The 24,793-nt window shown below is 38.2% G+C and overlaps 1 protein-coding gene and 1 pseudogene across 1 annotated transcript; both read right to left on the bottom strand.

Annotated features, from left to right (window-relative positions):
• Positions 1–18,516: 18,516 nt before the first annotated feature.
• LOC120478183 (uncharacterized) lies at positions 18,517–22,061 on the bottom strand. The gene is made up of 2 exons (XM_089119630.1): positions 21,659–22,061; positions 18,517–19,562 (listed from the first exon to the last, which is right to left on the bottom strand). Exons 1-2 carry the CDS (start codon positions 22,059–22,061, stop codon positions 18,517–18,519), a joined length of 1,449 nt encoding a protein of 482 aa, XP_088975756.1.
• Positions 22,062–22,518: 457 nt separating this feature from the next.
• LOC148997233 (uncharacterized) lies at positions 22,519–24,520 on the bottom strand (annotated as a pseudogene).
• Positions 24,521–24,793: the final 273 nt, after the last annotated feature.

Below are 24,793 nucleotides of genomic sequence, written 5' to 3'. Positions count from 1 at the left end.
AACATTTGTCCTTCAGCTACTGTTCGGACACTCTTGCTTACTCTTCAGCTACTGTTCGGACGCTCTTGCTTACTGCTCCGCGCTTTGCTCTATCGCTTTTATATTTTTTATATATTTTATCTCCTTTTCACCTAATTTTAACTTCAGCAAATCAGCACAGTGCTCAAACGCTTGGATTACTTAACAAAAACAACAACAACAACAACAACAAGTTTATTTATATAGCACAATTCACTCCATCAAAGTACTTCAATGTGCTTTACAAAAAGTAAAAACATCATGAAAAAATACCAGATACAAAACATGCACACAAAAAAAATGAAGATTTAATAAAAAATAAATAAACAAATTTAAAACTGCACAGTATAGCTAATTTTAAGATCTCAGTCATAAGCTTGTGAGAAAAGAAATGTTTTCAACTTAGATTTAAAAATTAATACATTCGGGGCACATCTAATATCTTCTGGTAGTTTGTTCCAGTCGTGTACAGCAGAGATGCTAAACGCAGCTTCTCCATATTTTGTTCTAACTCTGTGCTCCACTAGCTGACCTAAAAGTACTTAACATTTTTATTCAACCAGCCTCTCACTGCTTACATTCCGGGGAAGAGAAAACACAACTCCCTACATTCTTAAGGATAAGAAAATCCCTCTTCGGGAATCTACTTGCTGCTCTAACTGCCACAGACTTTTACAAAGGATTGCAGTTCTTGAAACAAAGTTAAATTCGGGACCGACAAACCAGACGGAAGGCACAACAGAGCTCCGTCGTGGACGCCCTCAGCACACAGCCGGTGACTCCCATGAAACTAGTGCTCCTCGACAGGCTATACTGACTGTAGAGAAACAAGCCGATCGACTTACAAATCGATGGCACAAACAGGGAGCGAGACCTAAAGGCACTCGAGACATCAGATCTCGAGCACCACATAATTCAGCAGTAGCATCATCTACCCCAGATACGGCTCTGACAAGGATTGCAAACACTGGTCTCCTACCACCGCCAATTCATCTTGAGAACAGATTTGAAGTATTAATGAGGAATCCCTGAATTTGACGAATATGATCGAACACAGACTATGTCCTGTAGCTAACACTGATGCTAACCGGCGCTCAAGGTCGAGCAGACAGCGGCACTCAGCTCAGAGCACAGCGGGGCCCAGGACTCGTGGCCTGGTAGAAGCCTCAAAAAACCTAACCAATTGAGATCTTTTAAACTATTCTCAAGGTTTTTTGGCTGTATATTTGTCCACATCAAACAGCTCACTGGGCCCCGGGGCTATGAGTTACTGCACCCCCCCACCACCACCACTTTAGGTCACCAACTACATGAGCTAAATGTTATTATACGAGTCATTTTATCCATCTATGATATACTTCACAGTAAAGTTATGTTACTTTTAACACGATTTTTTTTATCATATCAAAATGTATTGCCACTACAATTTCATAATTATTGTGACCAATTTCAATATCACCAAAAAATAATAGTAGCTTAAGAAAATAATCTCAAGCTTACTGATGACAAGAGTCACAAATTAAAATAGAACAAAGGCACAATAAATCGACCTATGAAAAACTTAAAGCACTGAATAATATTATATTATATAAAGTAATCAAATATGCAATACATGGTTTGCACTATAAATTCAACATTCATTCTTGTTAATTTTGCAAAAGTAATTTAGTCAAATGCAGTAAATTACTTTCTTTCTGATGTTTGATTAACATTATTGACACACATGGCGACAGCAGTTTATTAGCAGCGTCTTTCACTTTAAGACCTCAGGTTCAAGTCGGGTTCAGGTGCGCTGTGCAAAACTCAAGTCTCAAATTCACCATGCTCAAAACAAGCATTTACAAAATGTATTCTCTCCCGCTGCTCACTGTGCCTGAGCAGTTTAAAATAATTTGCATCCAAACCACAATGTTTAAAAACGTGTTTAAATGATAAACTTACATGATGGCGCAGAAAATTTTAAATATTTCTACCGGATATTATCGCCAGCCCTTTAGGCGAATGTAGAGTTTAATCAAACACAAAAAGCAAAATTATACATCCATCAAGTTAATATTCAAACTTACCAAAAGTTTGTGGGGTCGAAGATGTCGCTGTGTTTTAAGAATGGACTAGATTAGAATGAAGAGAAGAGTAAAGGCGACTTATTGGTGGAGACAGCCATCATCTATAGGCCTACGAGCAGCAGCAGGTCGATCGTTCACAAGTTAAATATAGAATAAATGTATTTGTCATATCAAAATAAAACCTGACGTTTCAATTTACCATGCCCTGCTGCCCACGGGGGTTTGATTGACAGGTGGCCTGGCCAATCATAACGCCGAATACGCATTGGCCCTACCAGAGTTGGGGTTTTCCAGCTCAAACGTCTATGGAGAGTTGCTAGACCACACTTTGCTGCAAAATAATTTTTGCTGCCGCACTTGCCCAATCAAGTCCTCCACATCTGCTGAGTCAGCGCAAGGAAGATTTTCTGTGAGGCTGCTAGAGTAGAAGTCAAAATGAAGCATAGTTACAAGTCAAATTAAAACCTTTAAGCTAAGAATAATACTGATGTGAACAATAAAATAACACCTGCCTGTTATAACCTTGCAGGTCTTCTTCTTCTTTCTTCTAAGGCATTCTTTGCCTTTCTGCCCCGCAGACTATATTGTTTCAGCACGTCATTGGTTGCCACTCGCCGTATCATGTTACGGATGGCAGTACCCGATGTCGAACCTCCAAGGGTTGTCAGGAAAATTTGCTGTAAAACATATAGAAATACAAATTATACATGTAGAACAAAGTGGAGAGCTTGTACAATCTCATTTTGTAAGAGCCATCAGTTCAGTTATAATGATATTTGAAGTTATGCAATTATATAGTGTTAATCTTAGGGCAGGACTATTGCCACTTAATTACCATGTTGTCCCTCCTCTCCTGTTGACCGAGACTCCTGTCGAACTCCTCCAGCTCTGTGACTGTTGAGCAGGGCGACAGTAACATGTCATCGACTGGAGCAGAGAGAGGTGACTGTGAGCTCCTTAAGAGCATGAGCAGTTCATCCATCTTCTGCTCCATCTTCTCCTCAAATGAGTCCATCCGCTGTGCCATGCGGGTAATGGATGTCCTCACGGCTAGGGAAAAATGAATGGTGTTAGTTTTAGTTATACATTATATACTTGCATATGTGAATACCTTAAGTGAATCTTATTACCTCTCATTTCCGTCATCATGGCTGAACCACCTCCCTCTGTGTGATGAGTTCTGCTGTTTACAACAACAAAAAAGCCAAGTTACTCAAGTTCATTGTCATGAAATTGTATGCAATTGGAAAATTAAAAGCCACTGAGCTTGCGTCACAATAGACCCATCCAATTCTGGACGACTGGCTGGTTTTCTGTGTGGTGTCGACTGATCTAAAAAGAAAGTAGATATGAATATTGGTCAGATCATTTATGGTATGTTTCTTGCACATGGCAAAAAAAAAAAAAACACTTACATGAAGGTGGTGGAGGCATCTGCTTACCTGAAAAAAGGCAGGAAAAGACAAACACATCACAACAGTCACACATGATATGCGAAGTGAACTGTCTTTATAAAGCATCTTCTTATTAAACTGTGTACACTTACAAAATTCTCAATGTTTCAGTTTGCATGTAGGGACCCTTATTATGCTACCGTGTTAGTGTGGGGCTACAATTAGCCTTGTTAGTGGTATTAACTACCGATTTCATTTTACTATGGCCCATATACCCTACCGTTATAAGCTAACAAACAGTTTTACAGATAAAACTCTTTACATTCGATTATCATGAAAACAAATCCCAGAGAACGGTATTCCTCAGTATCCCAATGTTGGTAGCGAGTCGACCGTTCTCTGGGATTTGTTTTCATGATAATCGAATGTAAAGAGTTTTATCTCTAAAACTGTTTGTTAGCTTATAACGCTGGGGTATGGGCCATAGTATAAGTAAAACGAAATCGACCAAAGGTTCATTTTGCGCCGGAGTTGTCCTTTAAGGTTAAACCCCAAACACTTGCATTACAACCACAACATCATGAAACTTTAACGTATTTCACTTACTTTTTCGTGATTGCGGCGTCTTCTCGTCAGCTCCTCGACTTGCTTCCCTTGTTGTTTTTTCCAAGAAATAAAGGTGAAAAAACGTATTCCGTTGTTCAGTTTCCTCCCTGGACGATCGTGTGACCTGCTATGGCAGTTGAACTGAACAACCATATGGACGTTTATTAAAATCTCGACAGAAAATCCAAACACAGCCTCCAACACATGCATTTAAAGGAACACTCCGACTTTTTGGGACTTTAGCCTATTCACCTTATCCCCCAGAGTTAGATAAGTCCATACATACCTTTTTCATCTCCGTGCGTGCTATAAGTCTGTTTGACGCACCCACCGCTAGCCTAGCTTAGCACAAAGACTGGATGTGAATGGTTGCAGTGGTAAAATAACGCAAACGTTTTCCTATTTACATGTTGTGATTTGTATAGTCACAGAGTGTACAAATAACAAAGTCAAATGAGACACAGACATCTTTTAACCGTAAAAAAACCTGGGAACTATTCTCTGAAGGCGAAGCACTGCTACTTTGACGGAGTGATAACCGCATCACCGGAGACACGCCGTGGTGAGGAGCGGAGAGTTCGCTCAGTGTTTGGGTAACAGAGTCAGCAATTTATAAATAGTAAAAGCGTAGTTTACAGTAATGGGTTTTCGCTCTATTGTAAATAGCTGCGACAGTAAACAGGGGAGGTAATACCATGTTTCACAGAATTCGCTGACTGGATGAAGAAATGGCTAACTTACTTACTCTGGATATTGATCCAAACACACCTAAATAGATTATCAAGGGACATTATGTTTGCTCGGTAGCCTACATTTCAATGAGGACGACTGTTTTGAAAAAAATGGAATTTGCCACACGGACCATAATGTGCTGAAGGATACGGACAAGTGGATCACCTGCGGCTGAGGTAAGTGTTCCGTCATGTTTTTAGATGACCTACTGTAACATGCCATTAGCCAGATCTAACGTTAGTGACACTATTATATGATTAGGGTATGAATATGTTTTTATCTTGATGCGGCGCGGACGCGCTTGGAAAAAAACGACCGCGTTGAACTTGCACCCTGCGCGCGGCGCGCCTGGTTGCAAAATTTGAAATAACCATGGAAATAACGAACTTGAGCGTGCAAAAGGGTACGATAGGCTGTGAGTTCATTGTGCAAAAACAATTTGTGCTATTACTTTCCCCTTCTATCCTATAGTAATGCAATTATACTGTATATTATATGCTGTTGAATACATTTGGTTCAACTAATAAATTGCATTTAAAATATATTGATTCCTGTAATAATAATAATTTATTCATGTTCTGTGATATTTATAAATCTGGATGCGTTTTTGTTTGGAATTCAATGAAACATGGTACTGTATTACCTGGTCTCCCCTTTTTATTGTCACAGCTCATACAATAAAGCAAACACCCATGATAAACTATGCTTTTCTATCTAACGTTAGTAATTGCTGACTCTTTATTCCAACACTGAGCGAACTCTCTGCTCCTCGTCACGGTGCGTCTCAGGTGATGGTTCACTCTGCCCAAGTAGCAGTACTTCGCCTTCAGAAAATATAGTATTTATACTGTTAAAAGATGTCTGTGTCTCATATGGCCTTGAAATTTGTACACTCTGTGACTATACAAATCACAACATGTAAATAGGAAAACGTTTGCGTTATTTTGTCACTCATTTGGATTAGTATGAAAGCTGCAACCATTCACATCCAGTCTTTGTGCTAAGCTAGGCTAGCGGTGGGTGCGTCAAACAGACTTATAGCACGCACGGAGATGAAAAAGGTATGTATGGACTTATCTAACTCTGGGGGATAAGGTGAATAGGCTAAAGTCCCAAAAAGTCGGAGTGTTCCTTTAAATACAACAGTATTGGGTGCGATACTGTAAATATGGTGGACATATAATGCAACACGGCGTGACGTCATCTTCACATTCCCTGTTTTTTTTTATCTCTTTGCTTCTTTCCTTGGATATTATACATGGAGTTAAATGTTAAATGTACTGTTGCAAATGTATAATGTATAATGCTACAGTGTGTGACATTACACATCCTTATTTGCTCGATGGTACAGGAATGCCAACAGTAAATGAATGAATGTAAGTTATTCTAACAGTGATAGCAGAAAAATATTATTAAAAATATTTTTTATTACCTTTTATAAAAATATTTATAACTATTATTATTTGTTTAATCCTATGTAAAACTCACAAACAGTGGTGGTTTAAAATGTTTAAATGGATTTGATGGAGCTGGTTTATAAACATTTCAAAACCGCACTCGGAACAACCAAACGGGAATGCTGTGTAGAGGTATAGTGCAACCACAGGAGAACGTTTTAGTTGGTTGGTTCCCTTAACATTTAGGGAACTTTATAACCCTGAGGGAACGTTCCCTAAACGTTAGTTTTTGGTTTGGTTCCAACTTACCTTTAGAGAACCATAAACTAACGTTCTCTAACGTTCCCTAAACGTTCTGTGTTGATGAGGAAGTGTATTCTCATCAGAATTATAAATAATTCCGTATAAAATAATACCATAAACACTTAAAAATAAACAGATTAGTGCTCTGTTTTGAGGACAAGAAATGAAAACCCCAACCCCCCAAATAAAATAGTCTCCGGTTCTATGTGATTCACTTAAATGACCCAAAACGGCAATTATCGCCGAAAAGTTTGCAGGTCTGATTAATATGGTTCACCAACATTTTACTAAGCCACTTGTCTTGGTAGCAGAGTCTGACGAGCTGCCCCCTGCAATCCCATCGCCCACAGGTCGCCCTTTAAGCGTGATAAAGGATAGGGATACACTGCTACAATTTTTTTTCGGGAACCGATCCAATCTGATATAAAAATTTCTGAGTATCGACTGATACCGGTCTGATACCAGTGCAATTCTTTATTTTATTAAGTAGAAGTATGAAGTAATAAGTATTTTTATCACCCTGTGTTTAACACACAGAAGAGTGATTATCAGTTCAACACACAATCTATGTAATACAAACAACTTTAACAACTACAAAAATATATGATCATACTCTATAGCAAAACTGCTATTATAAACTAGATTAGTGGATAATTCTGCAGTAAAATCTACTCTAGAAAAATCACGAGTGCACAATAATTTTATAAAATCTGAACATTTAGTAAAAAAAAAAATATATATATATATATATATATATATATATATATATATATATTTAGTGGGGAACAAATAACAGACTATAAGTGTACTAAAGCAGGTAAACCGTTACACATTGATCTTTGTATTGAAGTAAAATACATTCATGATAAATAAGATAAAAAAATCAAAAAGATAAAAAAAACGTTTAGGATATAAAAGTAAGATTTGTTTAATATTTATAGCGCAGCTGTTTAATGAGGCAGTAACATATGATAGGACAGTACAAGAAATGCTATGAATAATATTTAATTGTGCAAAAATATTATGAGGTGAAAGGCTCCATCTCGAGCGCAGGATGATGTGCTTGAAGCAAGATGAGTCACAGCGTGTCGAATCCGCATTGAAAAGTTCAAAGAACAAAGGGAAAACATATTGATGGACAGTGTATTATACATTAACTATCTATGCAACAGTTTATTCAGCATTTTCTTTTAATAGTTTTAAATATTAGTTACTTTGCACATGAATAACAATTATAGTGCGGTGACTCTACTGTAGTTTTGTGATCTAAGAGACACCCGGTAGAAAGTAACATGATTAAGGTACAGCAGTACAGTTCAGCATGAAAAAGTTGTATTATGCAAAACCTTAATCTACAGATCAAGTATAATAATAATAATAATCTTGTTGAGAGTGTCATCATGTTGACTGTCGTAACCGAACTCGACGCGCTGTTTGAACACTGAATGGAGAATGACTGACAGCCACAGCGAACAGAAAAGTTTACGTGAACTTGAATTTAACGACTTAAATATTAATTTCTAACTCACACTAAAAATGGCTTCTGAACACTTAAAAAATAGTGCACGAAAACTTTATGGTACTTTAGATTGTTTTTGAGCCTTTTGTGGGGCTAAACAATAAAACAGAATAGTATATGCACAATATTGGATTTGGATCGACCTCAGATGTGACTTCACTTCCTGTCAAGGCTGGAGCGACAGGCTCATGGACAAGATGGAAGACAGAAAAAATCTGAAGCAACTGGATGATGATAGTATAATTGTTTTAATAACATTTGAAAATATTCTACCTTGCACGTTTTCTGCCCACAGCGAGAACACCATGGCAAGTCATATCCTCCATAATCATATGTTATCTCTTCACCATTATTGATGTCTTTCAGAGCAAATAAACAAAGATGAGGCTTTCCTTCCAGCTCAATTTTTCCTCATTTTGGCTTTTGGCTTTTGACAGTCATTTACCCGAGTGAATCATCATCAAAGGAGGCATCAATGCTATATAAGAAAAAAAAAAGTTTAGATACAAATGTTCACTAAAGTTATGCTCTAGAGAGGAATACATAATTAGTAATCACTTTAATCTTCCCCAAAACTGTGTGTGGTATTTGGTTTCAGGGTTGAGAAACACATTTCAAAAGATACACAGGGATTTACATAGTAGTCCAGCCCTCTGTGTTTGAGGTGGTATGTATAATCATTTGTTGTTGTTTTTAACTTCCATTTGTCTAATAATGTTCCTTTATATTGACCAATAAAGGACCCTTTCAAGATAAGTGTTGTGGCAAACACACCCTGACCTAAATGAAATAATCAAGAAGAAACTGTTAAACAATTTAAACTATGTAAAGGTAGGGTAGGCAATTTTGGAAAGGCCGGCAATAGCAATCCTAACCATAGCAAGCGTAATCCACCATCCCAGCATGATAAATCTGCAAAGCCATGCCTTCTCAAATACATGAACACGCAAAGGTAGAGCAGAGACTAACCAATGACATGAGAGAGAGAGACAGCGTTGGCAGAGGATTGAATGCAACACTGTCAAGATTATCTCCCGTCTCATTCACCCACTGATGAGAAAATATTACACAAGACTCAAAATTGAGACAATTTTGGTTGCATATATGCTCCTAAAATTTAACCCCCTGGTGACCAAGGTGTATTTGGGCTCCTTGAGATGTTCTGACATGCCCTGACATCTGTCTTTTTTTCAGCTGCTTATAAACATATTAATGTGCACAGGTGAAATTACACTATATTTAGCACAAACAGGGCAACTATAATATATTTGCAACATGTTTGTACATGTTTGTATTTTTGAGAGAATATTAATTATTGTAAAAATAAAACATTTCTTTGATTAAATTTTTTTAATTATATTTTTATTAAAACTAACATCATAAAGTATGATATTTTTAACTTTGAGCAATGATGGAACGATACTTGACTTTTCTTAGGAGCATTTAAAAAAACAGCTCCTTGGACAAAATGAAATGTAATATTGTAGTAGATTAACATTTGAGGGCAGCATGACGGGGACGCGTTTTTGGTCCTCAGAGGGTTAATCTGTGCGTCCTAAAAATATATTTGGGAGTATTTGTGCTAGGGATGCACCGATACCGTCTTTTTCAGAATCGATCCGATACCAAAAATTCTGAGAACTGAGCGATACCGATCCCATACCAGCACAGTTCTTTTAATAAATCAAGTAGAATTTCTATAACTCTGTGTGTTGAACTAATAAGTCACTCTTGTGTGTGTTAAACACAATCTACTTAATACAGACAATTTCATTAAAAAGATAAACAACAAATCCAAAAAATATATGATGATAAACTATGACAAAAATGCCATTATAAACTAGATTAGTGGATAATACACATTGCTCTTTGTAATGTTGTAAAATACATTCATGAAAAACAAGATAACAAAAATAAAAAAGGTAAATGATTTTAGATAAAGCCAAGGTGTAAGGATCCCTTAACTGAACCAATGTTTTCCTCCTGGTCAGCAGGTGGCGCTTCTCGTCTGACTCCTGATGAACACTACTTCTCATTATGCCTGATGTATCACACCTGTGTCTTGCCCTATTTAAGTGTGTTTGTGCCGTGCCATGCCTTTTTGTTCATTCTTGAGCCTATCCCATAGGAAAAATGTGTTGCTCATCTGTTGTTCAATCTCATCTTTTGAGACCAATTTGAGCTTCTCATATTCATATCATTCTGTGATCATTTGTTTCTGAGTTACTTCTCCTAAGGGTCCCTTAGGAGCAAGACATAAGCTAGAAAGAGACAAGACACCAGTAAGACAAAGGAGGTTAATTTGAGAAAACCATTTGAGCAATATTTGAGAAGTGGGATAAACAGCGGAGATCTCATATCCCTGATCTCAATTATTTCTTGGTTATTTGAAGGAGAATTAAAGAGAATAACATGAAATGAATCTGAGTCTTTTATGAGACAAATCTAAGAATAATGAGCCTTAAAAGAGATCTTATTATTGTGTGTCCAACGTCTCTTCCTTCTCTTGATTATTTCTCTTTAATGTCTTACTGAAGCTATATATGAGAATGATATCTGAGGTATATTTGAGAAATACAAGAACAAATTGAGAATGCAATTTAAAGATGAATTATCTTTATTAATTAGAGATAATTGTAAAAATAATACTCAATATTGAAAAGTTGAAAACTGTATTTGTGTAACACCAGTACAACACTTCAAGACAAACACTGACCAGCAATTGGAACTTGGGATACCTGGAACAACAATGTTAGGCTCACACAAGAAAAGTATGGTGGCCTGGAGGTGCAAACCAACATGAAAACATAACAGGGTTTGTTTAGAATGCTAACTATAGTAAGGCACACTTGTACCAACTCAGCTCACTCCTCAGATGTAGGTGCTAGAGTGTGGGGACATCACTACAACACTTCCAGATTGTAAAAATAAAGCACTAACTAGCACATGGAACAATAATGTTTGGCTCACACACATGAAAAGTATGGTGGCCTGGAGGTGCAAACTAACATTACAAAATCTGAAACACTTTTACAGAGCTTGAGACCAATTTACATTTTAGAAAACATTTTTACATATCATAAAACAAATGACATTACCATAACACAATTACAAGTCACGAAAAAACAAATTACAAATTACTAAGAACACACTTTTACAAACACCAAGACAAATTTACCAACCAGAGGTGAATGGGAGCAGCCAATAGGAGTTGTTGTCGTTGATGGCGTTCATTCTGACCCGATCAGTGCCGTTGCCGGCAGTAGACTACCGTATGTGAATTTGCCATAGTCATTACCGGTCTGGCGGTACCGTTGCCTACTACTACCATGAAAATGAATAAGAAAATAAAAGAAGGGGTAGAGAGAGAGATAGCGGTCCACATAGGACAGGCTATATCAGTGGCCTATTCCTTGGAGCCTGCTCTGGCCATACATTTGTTCACAAAGGCTTTCTGGAAATGACTGCAGCTACCTCATAGCCTGACTTCGTCATACTCATATTCAAGAGAGAATATGAGTCTGAAACTCCTCCATTGGGCTTTGATTATGAGGCGTGTCGTAACCAAACCAGGACAAAAAAAAATCCCTCTGCACTCAATTGGATAGTCGGTAGACCTACAACCAATCAAAGCAATGCATAAGTCAACTCCTTTGCATAGCGCAGTTTTCAAATACAGAATGTAGCCTAACTTTATTTATTTTAGAAGTTAAATAACGAGTGTTACTTCTTTTACTTACTTCTCCATGAGTGCCACCAAAGGAGAAACCACAACGACCACAGGCTTTTCATTACGTCCCATCTTCTTAGCGACCGTCAGAGCCAGCTGATAAGTTACACTTTTCCCCAATCATGTAGGAAGGACGGCAAAAATATCTTTCCGATCGACAAATGCCTTGATTGCAGTTCTCTGTTTGTCTATTAAAATGAATGCGCTGTCGATTTATTTTACAACAGACGCGACAGCGGAATCTATACATCTCAATTCTCCAGCTGGAGTCATCTTCGACAACCGCTCTTTGATAACATGATGATTACGTCCATGCAGATCATCTGTCCATCATCGTATAAAGCCCGCCCTGGCAATTTGATTGGCCCGATCATTTTTTGCCAGATCATAATTTCTCCTCAATGGATCGAGTCCAGACCGAACTTCCCGACCAAAAAATATTGTGGGCGGAGTTCGGGCTGGCATCCAGGCTAGCTACCTCATGGAACTGCTGGCTAGCCAAATAAAACATAACTACCGGCCAGCCGGCCCTCGTGGACGCCTGCTGGTTTACCACAAGAAAATGTAAAATACAAACAAAAGCAGGCCTGTTCCTCTCTTGATCATCCACTCCGTCGCTTCCCTTTTACCCTTCCGCTCATCCGTGAGAGATGCGAGACCGGTGTGCTCGCGACTTCCTCTTACGTCCCTCGGCCGTCCACAGTAATCATGTACATTTTATCTTTAAACAAAAGGATAAATCTGCTCTTTTGCTTACATGTGTCTTTATTTATTGAACATAATACATCTGAACATTGATGAATTCATTAAACAAATGTGTAAAAAAAACAGCTTTATAAACATTTCTGTTGTCTGTAATGTGTAGTAACATTTTTGTATTTACAAATGAAAAAAAATAGATAAAAAATAGTTTGAGGTTTTTTTGAACAAGTTTTGTTTGTTGAAATGTAAATGTAATGTGTAAATCAAAATTGTGTATAAGTATGTAATGTAGTGTGTGTACAAGCTGTTAGACTGCTTTGTGTTTTTTTTCTTTTCGATGTTCTCGTGTGTAGACTTTAGTGTTGACCGGGTAATTGTCTGTTCAGTGGCTGGAATGTGTGACTGATTGTCAGATGTTTGTGGGACTTAATGATAGGCCATCATCTGTAGATTTTAGGAGGGGGATACATATTTTGGCAGGTCGAAAATATGGACTGAAAAAATCTGTATCCCACTATAACTTTTGTGAGGAAACAAGAAATGTGTTCATATTCACTGCTGTTATTAGACATGATGTACAGTATTCACAAAATAAAACACTTGATAGGCCATCATCTGTAGATTTTAGGGGGGGGGGATACATATTTTGGCAGGTCGAAAATACAGTCTGAAAAAATCTGTATCCCACTATAACTTTTGTCAGGAAAAAAGAAATGTGTTCATATTCACTTCTGTTAGAACAATTTTATATCCACAGGCTGTTTGAACGATATGGTCGTCTTAGTTTTTCAGTAACTTTAGACATTCTCGTGAGAATTTTTCCATTCCGTGCATGAAGCTCGATCGTTTGCCCACAGAAGAATAAAATAATTTGTTTGTGATGGGCCACGTGATATCTGTCTTTGCTAAACCTCGTCGATTAAAAAAAAACAACAACAGTAAAACGATAACTTAAACAATTCACGTGTTATAGTTTAATTCACCTTGGACAAAGCAATGACGCACCCCCTGCTGAATGCGAGCGCGCTCCCGCGACCGGGGATACACTTTCTATCAGGGGTAAGTACCTTGGCACGACACCGGCAAACGGTGACAACGGAGAAAAGACAATGGATCAGACAGATGAAGCGCATTCCACACGCCCGAAATTAGTTAATAAAGAGACGAGTAGGAGTGAAATATGGCATTACTTTGCATACAAAAGTAATGATAAAGGTGAAGCAACAGACCTAAATGCACCATGCTGCAAACGCTGTTTTAAATCGTGTATTGCCACGGGCGGCAACACGTCAAATCTGGCCAAGCACTTGTCATTTGCCCATCCCGACTTGTACAAAGACTTCAGAGATCGACAGGTGAGTCCATCATTCAAATTAACTGATTTAATTTAGACTTTTATTCACAACACTGATCGCACATACATAAGAGCTTATCAATTAAATATGATACAGCAAACATGAAAGCTCAAATGTGCCTGCTTACATGATAAAGTAGAACCAATGAAGTTTATTTTTGCACTTTCAAACAATTATATATTGACAGAATTTTTATAAATATATATAGATATATAAAGAGAGTTATAATGATTTTGATCATTTAATGAATGGTATATTACTGTCGCTGTTGCGACCCCTAGAGGAATCAGCCGAGAGAGACAGTAAAATTAATATTACTAAAATTAATGTTAGAATATTACTAAAATTAATGTTAGAATAACACTTTATAATTAAGCTACATTTGTCAACATTCATTAGGTAACCTGATCTAACATTATTGTAGCATTTATTAATCTAGATCAATCAGTAATTATTATTTAAGTATACTAATACATGTTTGTTAACAATTCTTTATGCAATGCATTAAACTAATATGAATCCAAAAACAAACCAAACCATAACTAAATCAAGATGAATGAATGCTATAAATGTTGATAATTCTTTGTTTATGCATGATAGCTAATAGTTTACAATTACATGTAATTTTTAATTTTTCCTCCTTTTGACACCCACAGAAAGGAACAAAAAAAGCACCTTCGGCTTCTGCAAGCCAGCCTACTATTTCAGAAGTGCTAGCAACAACAAGAAAATATGAAAGCCACTCCAAAGAAGCAAAAAAACTTAACAGAGCTGTTGCAGAGTTTATTTCTATGGACCAAATTCCCATTTCTGTTGTTGATAAACCCGGTTTCAGAAACCTTGTGGAACTGCTTGACAGAAGATATGAGATGTCAAGGAGAAAATATTTTTCTGAGAAAGAGATTCCCACTTTGTACAATGAAACAAGGTCTGTGCTTGAATCACAACTGTCCAACCAGCCTTACTTTGCTTGTACTACAGACCTTTGGACGAGTCGAACAGTTGATGCATATATGGCTGTTACAATTCAGTTCATTAGTGACTCTTGGGAAATGCAGTCCTGGTGTCTTGGATGTGCTGCAATGCATTCAGATCACACAGGAGAGAACATCAGGGAGGTCCTTGAAGAAACAGTAACTCAAACATGGAAACTGGATATGACACGCCTAAGTGGAATCACAACGGATAATGCATCCTCAAACATCAAAGCATTTAAGGGGAAGTCTTACCACTGGGTTCCTTGCTTTGGCCATAACCTACATCTGGCAGTGAACAAGGCTACAAGCCTGGACCGTGTGGCTTCGTGTCTGTCTAGGCTCAGAAAGACTATATGTACATTTTCTAGATCTAACAAAATGACAAGGCTTTTGAAAGAAAAGCAACGGCTCCTTCACCTGCCAGACCACAAGCTGGTTCACGATGAACCTACCCGCTGGGGTTCTACATTTGAAATGGTGGACCGTTTCTGTGAACAGCAACAAGCGATCTGTGCTGCTTTAGCAGAAAACAGGAATAAGTGGTGCCTAATGCCTCCTGACACAGACATCACCACACTGGAGACCGTGCGAGATGTCCTGGGCCCACTAAGTTCCTTCACTGATGCCCTGTATGGAGAAAGAGAGACAACACTTTCTTCTGTCATCCCTGTGATGTGGAAGATACTTTCACATCTACAAGACAGTGATACAGACTCTGTGCTAACCTGCAACATGAAAACAGAAATCAGGACCGATCTGGAAATGAGATACAGCAATGAGAAGTTACAAATTCTTCTTAATTCAGCAACCTTCTTTGACCCTAGGTTTAAGAACACATTTGTAACTAAGGAGAAGGAAGTGACAGAAGTACTAATGCAAAAAACTGTCACAGCTGGTTTCTCTAATCCACAATCAGTGATTGAGTCAACTCAGGAAGAACAAACAGCTGGCAAAAAACAAAAACGAGACTTGGGTAGCCTTCTGTCTTCTATTGTATCAGAGAAAAAAAGAAAAGAGTTGGGAAAGGGAGATGAATGTCAAGCCGGGAGGGAATCTCTAGAGATGCCAAATGACAGACTAAAGAAAGAACTCCAAATGTACAAGTCCATGGAAGAGACCAATGCCACAGACAACCCACTTTCTTGGTGGAAAAGGCATGAATCAAGCCTCCCCCTTCTTTCGATGTTTGCCAAATATTACCTTTGCATTCCAGCATCTAGCTCAGCCTCTGAGAGAGTTTTCAGTACCTCTGGCCTCATCTGTAGCCCACTTAGATCCAGACTATCAAGTGACAATATTGACACATTAGTTTTCCTGTCCAAAAATCTGCAGCTGTCAAAGGAGCTGTCAAAAAAATAAGACTGAAAAGATGTGAGATTTTTCCAAAATCAAAATTTAACCTATGTTCCCTGTAGGTTTTTTTGTTGTTGTTGTCACATTTTCAATTTTTCTAGTCTGACAAGATATGAAGATATTAGCCTATTTTATTTTTTTCCAAAATCAAAAGTGAACTTACTGTATGTTCCATGACTGTAGGTTTATTTTTTTATTTATTCATTTTTTTATTTATTATTTTTTTTACATTTTTATACTTTTTGTTTGCACATTTGGTACTGCAGAGAGCAGACAGAGTTTCAAGGAGTGTTTTATTAATAAAATTGTTTCAATTCGCTCAAATTTTGAGGCTGGTTATTTGTCACCTATGGTATCGATTTAGTATCGATACCGAGGTATTCGATTCTGGTATCGTACCGAAGCCAAAATTGTGGTATCGAGCCATCCCTACTCCAGAAGCTCCCACACAGCTCCAGCTGCCTCATAGTGAGCATGGCACAGAGATACAGTGCCAGAAATGCATGTCATTTTATGATATGTACATTAAATTAGATGGAGAAAAATGTGCCAGTTTGGAGGAGTTCACTAAAATGCAGAGCACCTCCCACTTGTGGTTTGATGCACGTAAATTAAGAATAACTGCTAGCTCTGCAAAAAAGGTCCCTGTGCGTGCATCTACTAAGCCAGATAATTTTCTTAGAGAGCACCTGTTTCCTAGGTTCCATGGGAACACTGCAACCAGGTATGGCCAGGAGAATGAGGACGTGGTCTACGCATGGATGGAGAGCTGTGGGTTTTTAGTTGAGAAGAGAGGCACTGTAGTTAGTGTCACAGAACCATGGCTTTCTGCAAGCCCAGATGGCGTGGTTAACTCCACAGAGCTGCTGGAGATTAAATGTCCTGTTCTGGCCAAGAACTGTGCATCTTTGGCCGAAGTGTTTTCCAGCAAGCTCACAGATGTGAAGATGGTGAATGGGGTTCCACAGCTGCAACCAAATGGATCCCGTGGTTACTACCTTCAAGTCCAACTAGGTATGTTTTGTACAAGACTAGAGAGATGCAAGCTGCTTGTCTGGGCTCCATCTGAGAAAGTTGTTATTGACGTGCCATTCGATTCGGAGTATTGTTCACAAGTTATACCTAAACTCAAGTCCTTCTATTTCAGTCACATGCTGCCAAGGATTGTAGATGAGTTTCTGTCAGGCAGACTTGTACTGTGCCATAAATATGTACATATGTGTAAATAGGCTCAGGTTCTAGTCTTTAAAGGGATACTCCACTTTTTTTGGAAATAGGCTAATTTTTACAACTCCCCCAGAGTTAAACAGTTGAGTTTTACAGGTTTCGAATCCATTCAGCCGATTTTCTGATATTTAGAAGAATATCAGTAACCAGACCGTTTCTGGTCTCATTGACTTCCATAGTATATATACTATGGAAGTCAATTAGATATTCTTCTAAATATCAGAAAATCGGCTGAATACATTTGAAAATGGTAAAATTCGACTGTTTAACTCTGGGGGAGTTGTAAAATGAGCCTATTTCCAAAAAAAAAGTGGAGGATCCCTTTAACCTGCTGTATGGACATGCCAGACATTAGCTTTCCTTTGTCTGCGTTAATGTGTTGATACCTAACTGTTAATAATTGTTATGCTGTCCCTTTGTTAGCCTAGTTCCTTGGTGTTTTTCTTGTTATAGCTAGTGTAGTTTGTTTTCTTGTTATAACATGATGGTGATGTTTTACCATTTTAATAGTAATTGAGATTATAATTAATATGTATAATACATGGCCTACAAATTATGCCATAAGTGAAATGTTTAAATGTAGTGTTATTTTACCATTTTAAAAGTGAATACTTGTAAATACATTCAATGTAAAGAAATGAAATGAGTTAATAAATTAGTGAAATACTATAACTTCTTGCCTCCTAGTCTTCTTTTTTAGTTATTTACATAACATACACTCGATCAAAATATGACTAAATAAAACAAATTACATTAGCAATTCAAATTAATAAAGATAGAAAATTTTAATAATACACATTTTAGTTGGACAAGTTAAATATGTTTTTGTATCTGTAATTAATTAAATAATCTAAAAATAAGTTGATATTATACAATACCTGAAAAGTCATTACAAAATTGAAAACATTAAGGTGTCACAAACTATTTAGTATAAAACCTGAGATTCAAAACACATCCTACTGTATTATAATTACATTTTACAATTTATTATAAAATAACTAATCAGCAGTGCAGAATAGAGATATCTGACAAATAGACTATTAAAGACAAATCAGATGAGAAAACTATAGTACTATCAAGGGACTGCAGGCTGTCAAATAAAAATTTACAAATATTATGGATAATATATGTCCATGATCAATCAGCATCCTCGTGGATGATTTCCCCCTGCATGTTCACAAGGGCCGCACAGATTCTGAGGATTTTGTCCATTTTGTGTGACAAGTTGATGGGTACAGTCTGGGAGATTATTTTGAACACCTTGAGCCTCCTGATAACTCTTTCCACATGAATGCGAACATTTGCAATCCTCCTTGTGGCAGTTACGTCCTCATCAGACAACTGCCCTCCTTTATGGGTGAATGCTGGTAGAACAAGGTTAACCCTTCTCTCAAACAGCAGATCTCTGATGGTAAAGCCTCTGTCTGCCATCACTTCATCACCGGGACGAAGATACTCCAGAAAGCCAGACTCCTGAGTGATGAACTTGTCACTACACCTGCCTCCATAAGCAGGAGAAATGAACATAACAAGCCCACACGGGCCAATAGCAACTAAATACTTTATAGTATTGCTGGAATAATAATGGCTGTAGGACTCGCCTCTGGAGTCAAGGTTGTGTGGTTTCTGCAGGTTGGTCTCACTGCAGTCAATGATGCAGGTGGTGTTGGGGAACTTCTCCCTGAAGCACTGAGGCATTGTGCTCCGGATTGTCTCCCGTGGCAGCCAAGGAATGAAGATTCTCATGTGCTCCTCCATTGTGTCTATCCAGTAGGAGAGGATCCGGCTCACTAACCCCTGGGACACAGCAAAGCGTTCTGCAAGATCACCCTGGAGTAGATTCAACTTTAGTTTCATCATGGTCATCAAAATTTGATCCATTTCGTGCATCTTAAAGTTTGCTTTATAGAACTGTTCCAGATATTTTACATGATCAAAAAATGCATTGAGAGAAAGGCCTGTGTACAACACGCAGCTAGTGTCATTCTTCAGGATGGCATGGGCAAGGGGTACTTCTCCACCACATTGTGTTTCTCTGTCGCATACATCCTTCATCTTTCCTTCTAATGTGTAGGTGTGATCCATCAGTGCCTGCACCTCCCACTGAGTGTCAGCATCTTTATGCAGTGTTGCCTCTGACTGTGGAATGGTCTGGTCAGCCTCCTCATCACAGTGGCTGTCATCTGCCAAACATAAGACCACATTAGCTCAGTTTAGCAAACAACATAAAACATACCTAGAATACTTACAACTACCTTAACAGCAAGTTATAGAGCAACACCTGTATTAGTGCTCATTCAAATAATCATATTGCATATATTGCCTCCAATTTTTACAAATGTCCTGGGCTAGCAGGGATGAGAAAAATACAAATATATCATTAACCCTTGTGCATCCTTATGGACATTTTTGTTCTTTTCAGTTGTTGTTTTTAATCACTAACAGCATAATATTGATGTCAATGCTAACAGCATAAAATTTGGCAGGTTCAACACATAGAGCCAATTGGGTAATAATATTAAAAGAGAGACTATTCAACTACTAACAAATACAATCACTGTGTGCACTAGTGGAATTTTGCTGGCACCCACTGGAGAACATCTGATACTGCACCCAATCAAAATCTTACCAAAAGCTATTTTTTTAAGATATATGGCTTTGATTTTCTAGCTGTTTTAGAGTTCAACTCGTTTCTTAAAATATATAATTTATATAAAATAATGTTCATATATAATTTTCATAAACTTAAACCTATGTACTTATTATTTATTACTTCAGCAATTATCTGCCACGTGTCTTCTTTCAAATGATACCAAACTTAAGTCTGTGTTCCCAAGCTTAAAAGTTTATGACAGTTTTTTGACACAGACATTTTTGTCCTCTATGTAACTTCTTATATGTAACTTCTTATAATTGATGCACAATGGATAAATAAAAAGAGAGAACAAACTTAAAAGACAGTTGGCTTTATGTGAAAGAAATTAACTGTCAAGAGGGACACAAACTGAGAACTAACAAGAGTTTACATTACCTGTGTCTGCTAACCTCTGGACACGTCTCCTTGGTGTTTTTATTGGGACCTCGTAGCCCAGCCACTTTTCTGGAATCGGGTGGTCTTCTGTGGGTCTTTTGTCCACGAAATGAAAAGAACAAACATACGGTCGCTTCGGTGGTTTCTTCAAATTTAAAGCCTTTAACCACAGGCGAAGGGATTCCTCATTCTTCGGTGGGGGGTGAAGGTCGTAGGGCGCCTCGTATCCACATTCAGCTCTCGTATGCGATCGATGATCAAAACACTTTAAATTTCGTGACTATATCACGAACTGCCGTGAGACTGGGTTGGGGAAGATGCTGAGCTCTGAAGAAATCCGGAGACAATTCAGCTGCCCTCCACTGGTCAAACTGCAAAGACTGACCAAACAAATTCAGATGCAAAAAATATCCATATGAGCCCTGAACTGCAAGTTGTACAAATTTCTTTCCGCTGTATGTAATAGTCTAGTTTACGACAACTTTGGTATTCAAAAAAGTCACCAGTTCTTCCTCATAATCTCCAAACTCATCCAAACTCGTCGCAGAATAAACCAGAAAACGTTACAAAAAAAATAAAAAAATGAATGGGCATACTACACCCGTCGCCATCTTTGCATGTGACCTCATATCAGCCCACCTACAAAATGCAAACCAACTGTGTGTGCAGTCTGCTTGCGTGAGCAGTCAATTGCTATCTGGGACTTAAGTCGAGAAGGCCCTTTCTGTTTTCTTGCATTTCAGACACAAATTAACATCCCCTCGAATTGTGTCTGAAATAAAAGAAAACAGTAAGAGATTACACGGTTACTGACTTGACAGTGAAATTAAAATTGGTTAGGGATACATCATAGCAAGCAGTTACACTGTTAAAAGTCTAACCATCTGGTGACAATAAATATGTGCCTGGAGCTTCCTCAACAGGTTTCGTCGTTCTTTTCATCTCTGCAGAATCTCTAATAAAGTTTAACATTAGTCATGTGATTTCATAAATAAAACAAAATCAAGAAAAATCACACTGTACTTACCAGTCTGTGGATATGTGAGATTTCCTTCATCGACCTCACTCTCTTCATCGACCTCACTCTGTGCACTTGAATCAGTCAAAAAAGAAAATAAATTATATAACCTTGATGAATAATGAGATTCAAGTGCTATAGATTGCCTACATACAATGTGAACACACATGAAAACACATTTGTTAGAAACAGTTCTAATTTTTAATGTAAACAACTTTAAATGGCATTACCTTCAATTTCAATCTCCTCAAGCGTTTTGCCTTGAAGGCTTCTGAGAGACCCTTTCTCCATGGCAAGCAGTAGTTTGGAGATTTTGGCCAGCTGGGTAGTAGCCTCTGGCAGTCGGTAATACTCTCGGTGAACGCGAATATCATGGCCAAGGAAGTTAGCAACCTGGTCCAACTCATGATTCTTGAGGTTTAAGATCTGTGACAAAGTTGCGACATGTTTCCGTAATAGCGTCGACCTGAGGAGCTCAGGTTTTTCAGCCCCACATTCACCCGCATAGAGCCTCAAACAGTCCTGTCCTCTGTAGGGAGTCAGACAATGAGGTCTAGCAAACAGGAACAGGTTTTCTGCCAGAACACCACAGTCTTTTCTTTTATCTATTAGGCGTGTTATGGCCTTCACCATGTCTGGTGAAAGTAACACCGCAACTTTCCGGCCTCTTTACCCCTTAATTCAACACGACTGAAGTGTTGACAAAGGTGAAGTTCAAATTGTGTCAGTCCAAAAGCGACATCCTTGTTCAGGGCACTTGTGTCTCTCTCTAGAAAGCCATTCAGCGTCATCTTTGAAATTTCTCCCCCTCTTCTCCTGTTAAAAAGTATTACATTTGCCATGGTGGCTTTACAAAGTTCACTATATGATTTTGGTGAACTGTGGTCTTCCAAGTCCTTCAATGCTTGTTCTGTTATCTTTTCCAGATGAAGACACTGAACGTCTTCCGTAAAAGGAAGAGTAGAAGGCTTGTTGAAGTGACGCTCATTCAGCGTAGTTAAAGCGGTGTGGGAGATGAGTTCAGACCACTTTGTAGCATAGAGGGTTTTGAAACTCTGGGTTGACTTTATCAGGTTACTGTCTTGCGCCATCAGTGCTCTGCAATGTAAAATGTCACTGACTTTCTGCAGTGAGTGACCCAACTTTAATGCAAGGCTTGGAGTACGGTAACAGTGCTTTTCATCATCGTACCCAGACACTTTCTTGACAGCTTTGATCACCACATCAAAATGAGCAGGTCTCACAGCATCCTCAAGGGTATATATTGAGAACTCCTTGCGAAGTATAAGCAGAAGTCTTCCACTTTCTCTGAGCGTCTGGCGAATATAGTCGTATTTGGTGGGATCCTGACCATGTTTGTTAAAAAATGAGTGGGCCAGCTGAAGAATAGAATAGTCACTTCGCACAGTAGCAGTTATCTCATCATCTTTCATGACAGCTAACATCTTCCAAACACCTGGGGATATTTGCTGACACAGAGCTGACTCATTCATAGAGGACCAAGACAAGACCTTTTTTCTTCCAATCTCTGAATTGGCTTCTACTGGTTTTGAAGAACATTTTTTAACATGTCGCCACAGATCTCTTCGGAGATATAATGCCTGGCAGTGCATGCAGTGAATATAGTCTTTTGCATTCTATTTTGTCTTTGCTGTGCGTCTTACTTTTAGGGATCCAACTCCACTTGATAAGACCTCTGAGTTATGGGTGTGGTTTCCCTTGGTGCGTAGCTTTATAAGCATTTTCTGGCGCTGTTTGGACTTCTTGGGAAGACTTAAAACTTGAGCAACATCTGCATGCGTTTTCTCATGACGTTTTAGGTGACGTGTAAACTTTATCTGTAGTTTTCCACAAATGTAGCAGTAAGCTTTATTTTTGAGAGAGGAGGATGTGTTTGAGACATGTTCAGCCCCAGCATCAGCGCTATCAACATTTATGCCTTCAGCATTTCCTACTTTGGCAGTAACTTCTGATACTTCAATCTGACTTGTGCTGATTGCATCTTCAGATAAGGATTCTGCAGCTTCAAAAACGGACCGTCTCTCTACAAAACTTTCTTGACGTCTTTTCTTTTTTGAAGCAGACTTGTTGGTGGACACCTCAAAATTCTGTAATTCTAAATGTCTGCGTTAGAGGCTCTGCTATGCTGTCCCATGAGCTGTTTGAATCAGCTGTGGAATCAGGCACATATTCCTCTTCTGATGATGCCACCTCACTTGAACTTTTTTCTTCACAGACCTGATAATGATTAAAAAATACATTTATATTATGTGCACTGGAAAGCATTTCACTGAGAATAATTCTACTAAAACACTTACCACTGGCAGAGGTTCAGTGATGTTCACATTGTGCTTAACATAACACTTTTTGTGCCAGGACTTGTAGCAAACTAGACAGAGAAAATTAAGAATTAATAAAGGAAGATAGTGAATAACGTCATGGTAAGTAAAAGTGCGTGCAGATGCCTGCAAATGGCTCATCTTGAACATAGCAGTTACACATGGAACCGTTTTTAAAGGGCACCTATTATGCCCCTTTTTACAAGATGTAATATTGGTCTCAGGTGTCCCCAGAATGTATTTGTGAAGTTTCAGCTCAAAATACCCAACAGTTAATTTATTATAACCATTTAAAAATGACATTTTGGGGCCTCTTTAAAAATGAGCTGTTTTGGAGGTATACCACCTTAAATGCAAATGAGCTGCATTTCCCCGCCCTGCCTTTGGATGAGGGCGTAACTTGATACCTATCGGCAGTCACTCTAAGCAGACGGGCTGAGAGACGCGCTGTTTTGAATGTCATTCAGCGTACGTTTGAATCGGAATATATTCACGTGTTATAGTTTAAGTCATCGTTTTACTGTTGTTGTTGTTTTGTTTTTTTATCGACGAGGTTTAGCAAAGACAGATATCATGTGGCCCATCAAAAACAAATTATTTTGTGGGCAAACAATCTAGCTTCATGCACGGAATGGATCAATTCTCACGAGAATGTACTGAAAAACTAAGACGACGATATCGTTTCACAAGCAAACAGCCTGTGGATATAAAATTATTCTTACCCCCCTCCCCCCCTCCTCCTCCTCCTTCCATGGTGAATTATTACCAAAATTATTCAATAATGCATTGCACTTATACATAGGCTGGTCAATGGCAGATTTTACCGATGATGGCCTATCATTAAGTGTTTTATTTTGTGAATACTGTACATCATGTCTAATAACAGCAGTGAATATGAACACATTTCCTATTTCCTGACAAAAGTTATAGTGGGATACAGATTTTTTCAGACCGTATTTTCGACCTGCCATAATATGTATCCCCCCCCCTAAAATCTACAGATAATGGCCTATCATCTAGTGTTTT

This window comes from Pimephales promelas, chromosome 2 (genome assembly GCF_988280905.1).
Source record: "Pimephales promelas chromosome 2, fPimPro1.hap1.1, whole genome shotgun sequence".
Lineage (NCBI taxonomy): Eukaryota > Metazoa > Chordata > Actinopteri > Cypriniformes > Leuciscidae > Pimephales > Pimephales promelas.
This window is presented reverse-complemented; position numbering and strand designations above follow the sequence as displayed.

Excerpts from the sequence above, each read along its gene's own strand:
- LOC120478183 (XM_089119630.1), bottom strand. The coding sequence starts at position 22,061 with ATGGTGAAGGCCATAACACGCCTAATAGATAAAAGAAAAGACTGTGGT. Across the intron at positions 19,563-21,658 it reads TGAGGAGATTGAAATTGAAG|ATGACAGCCACTGTGATGAG; the intron begins GTAATGCCATTT and ends TATGTTTGGCAG.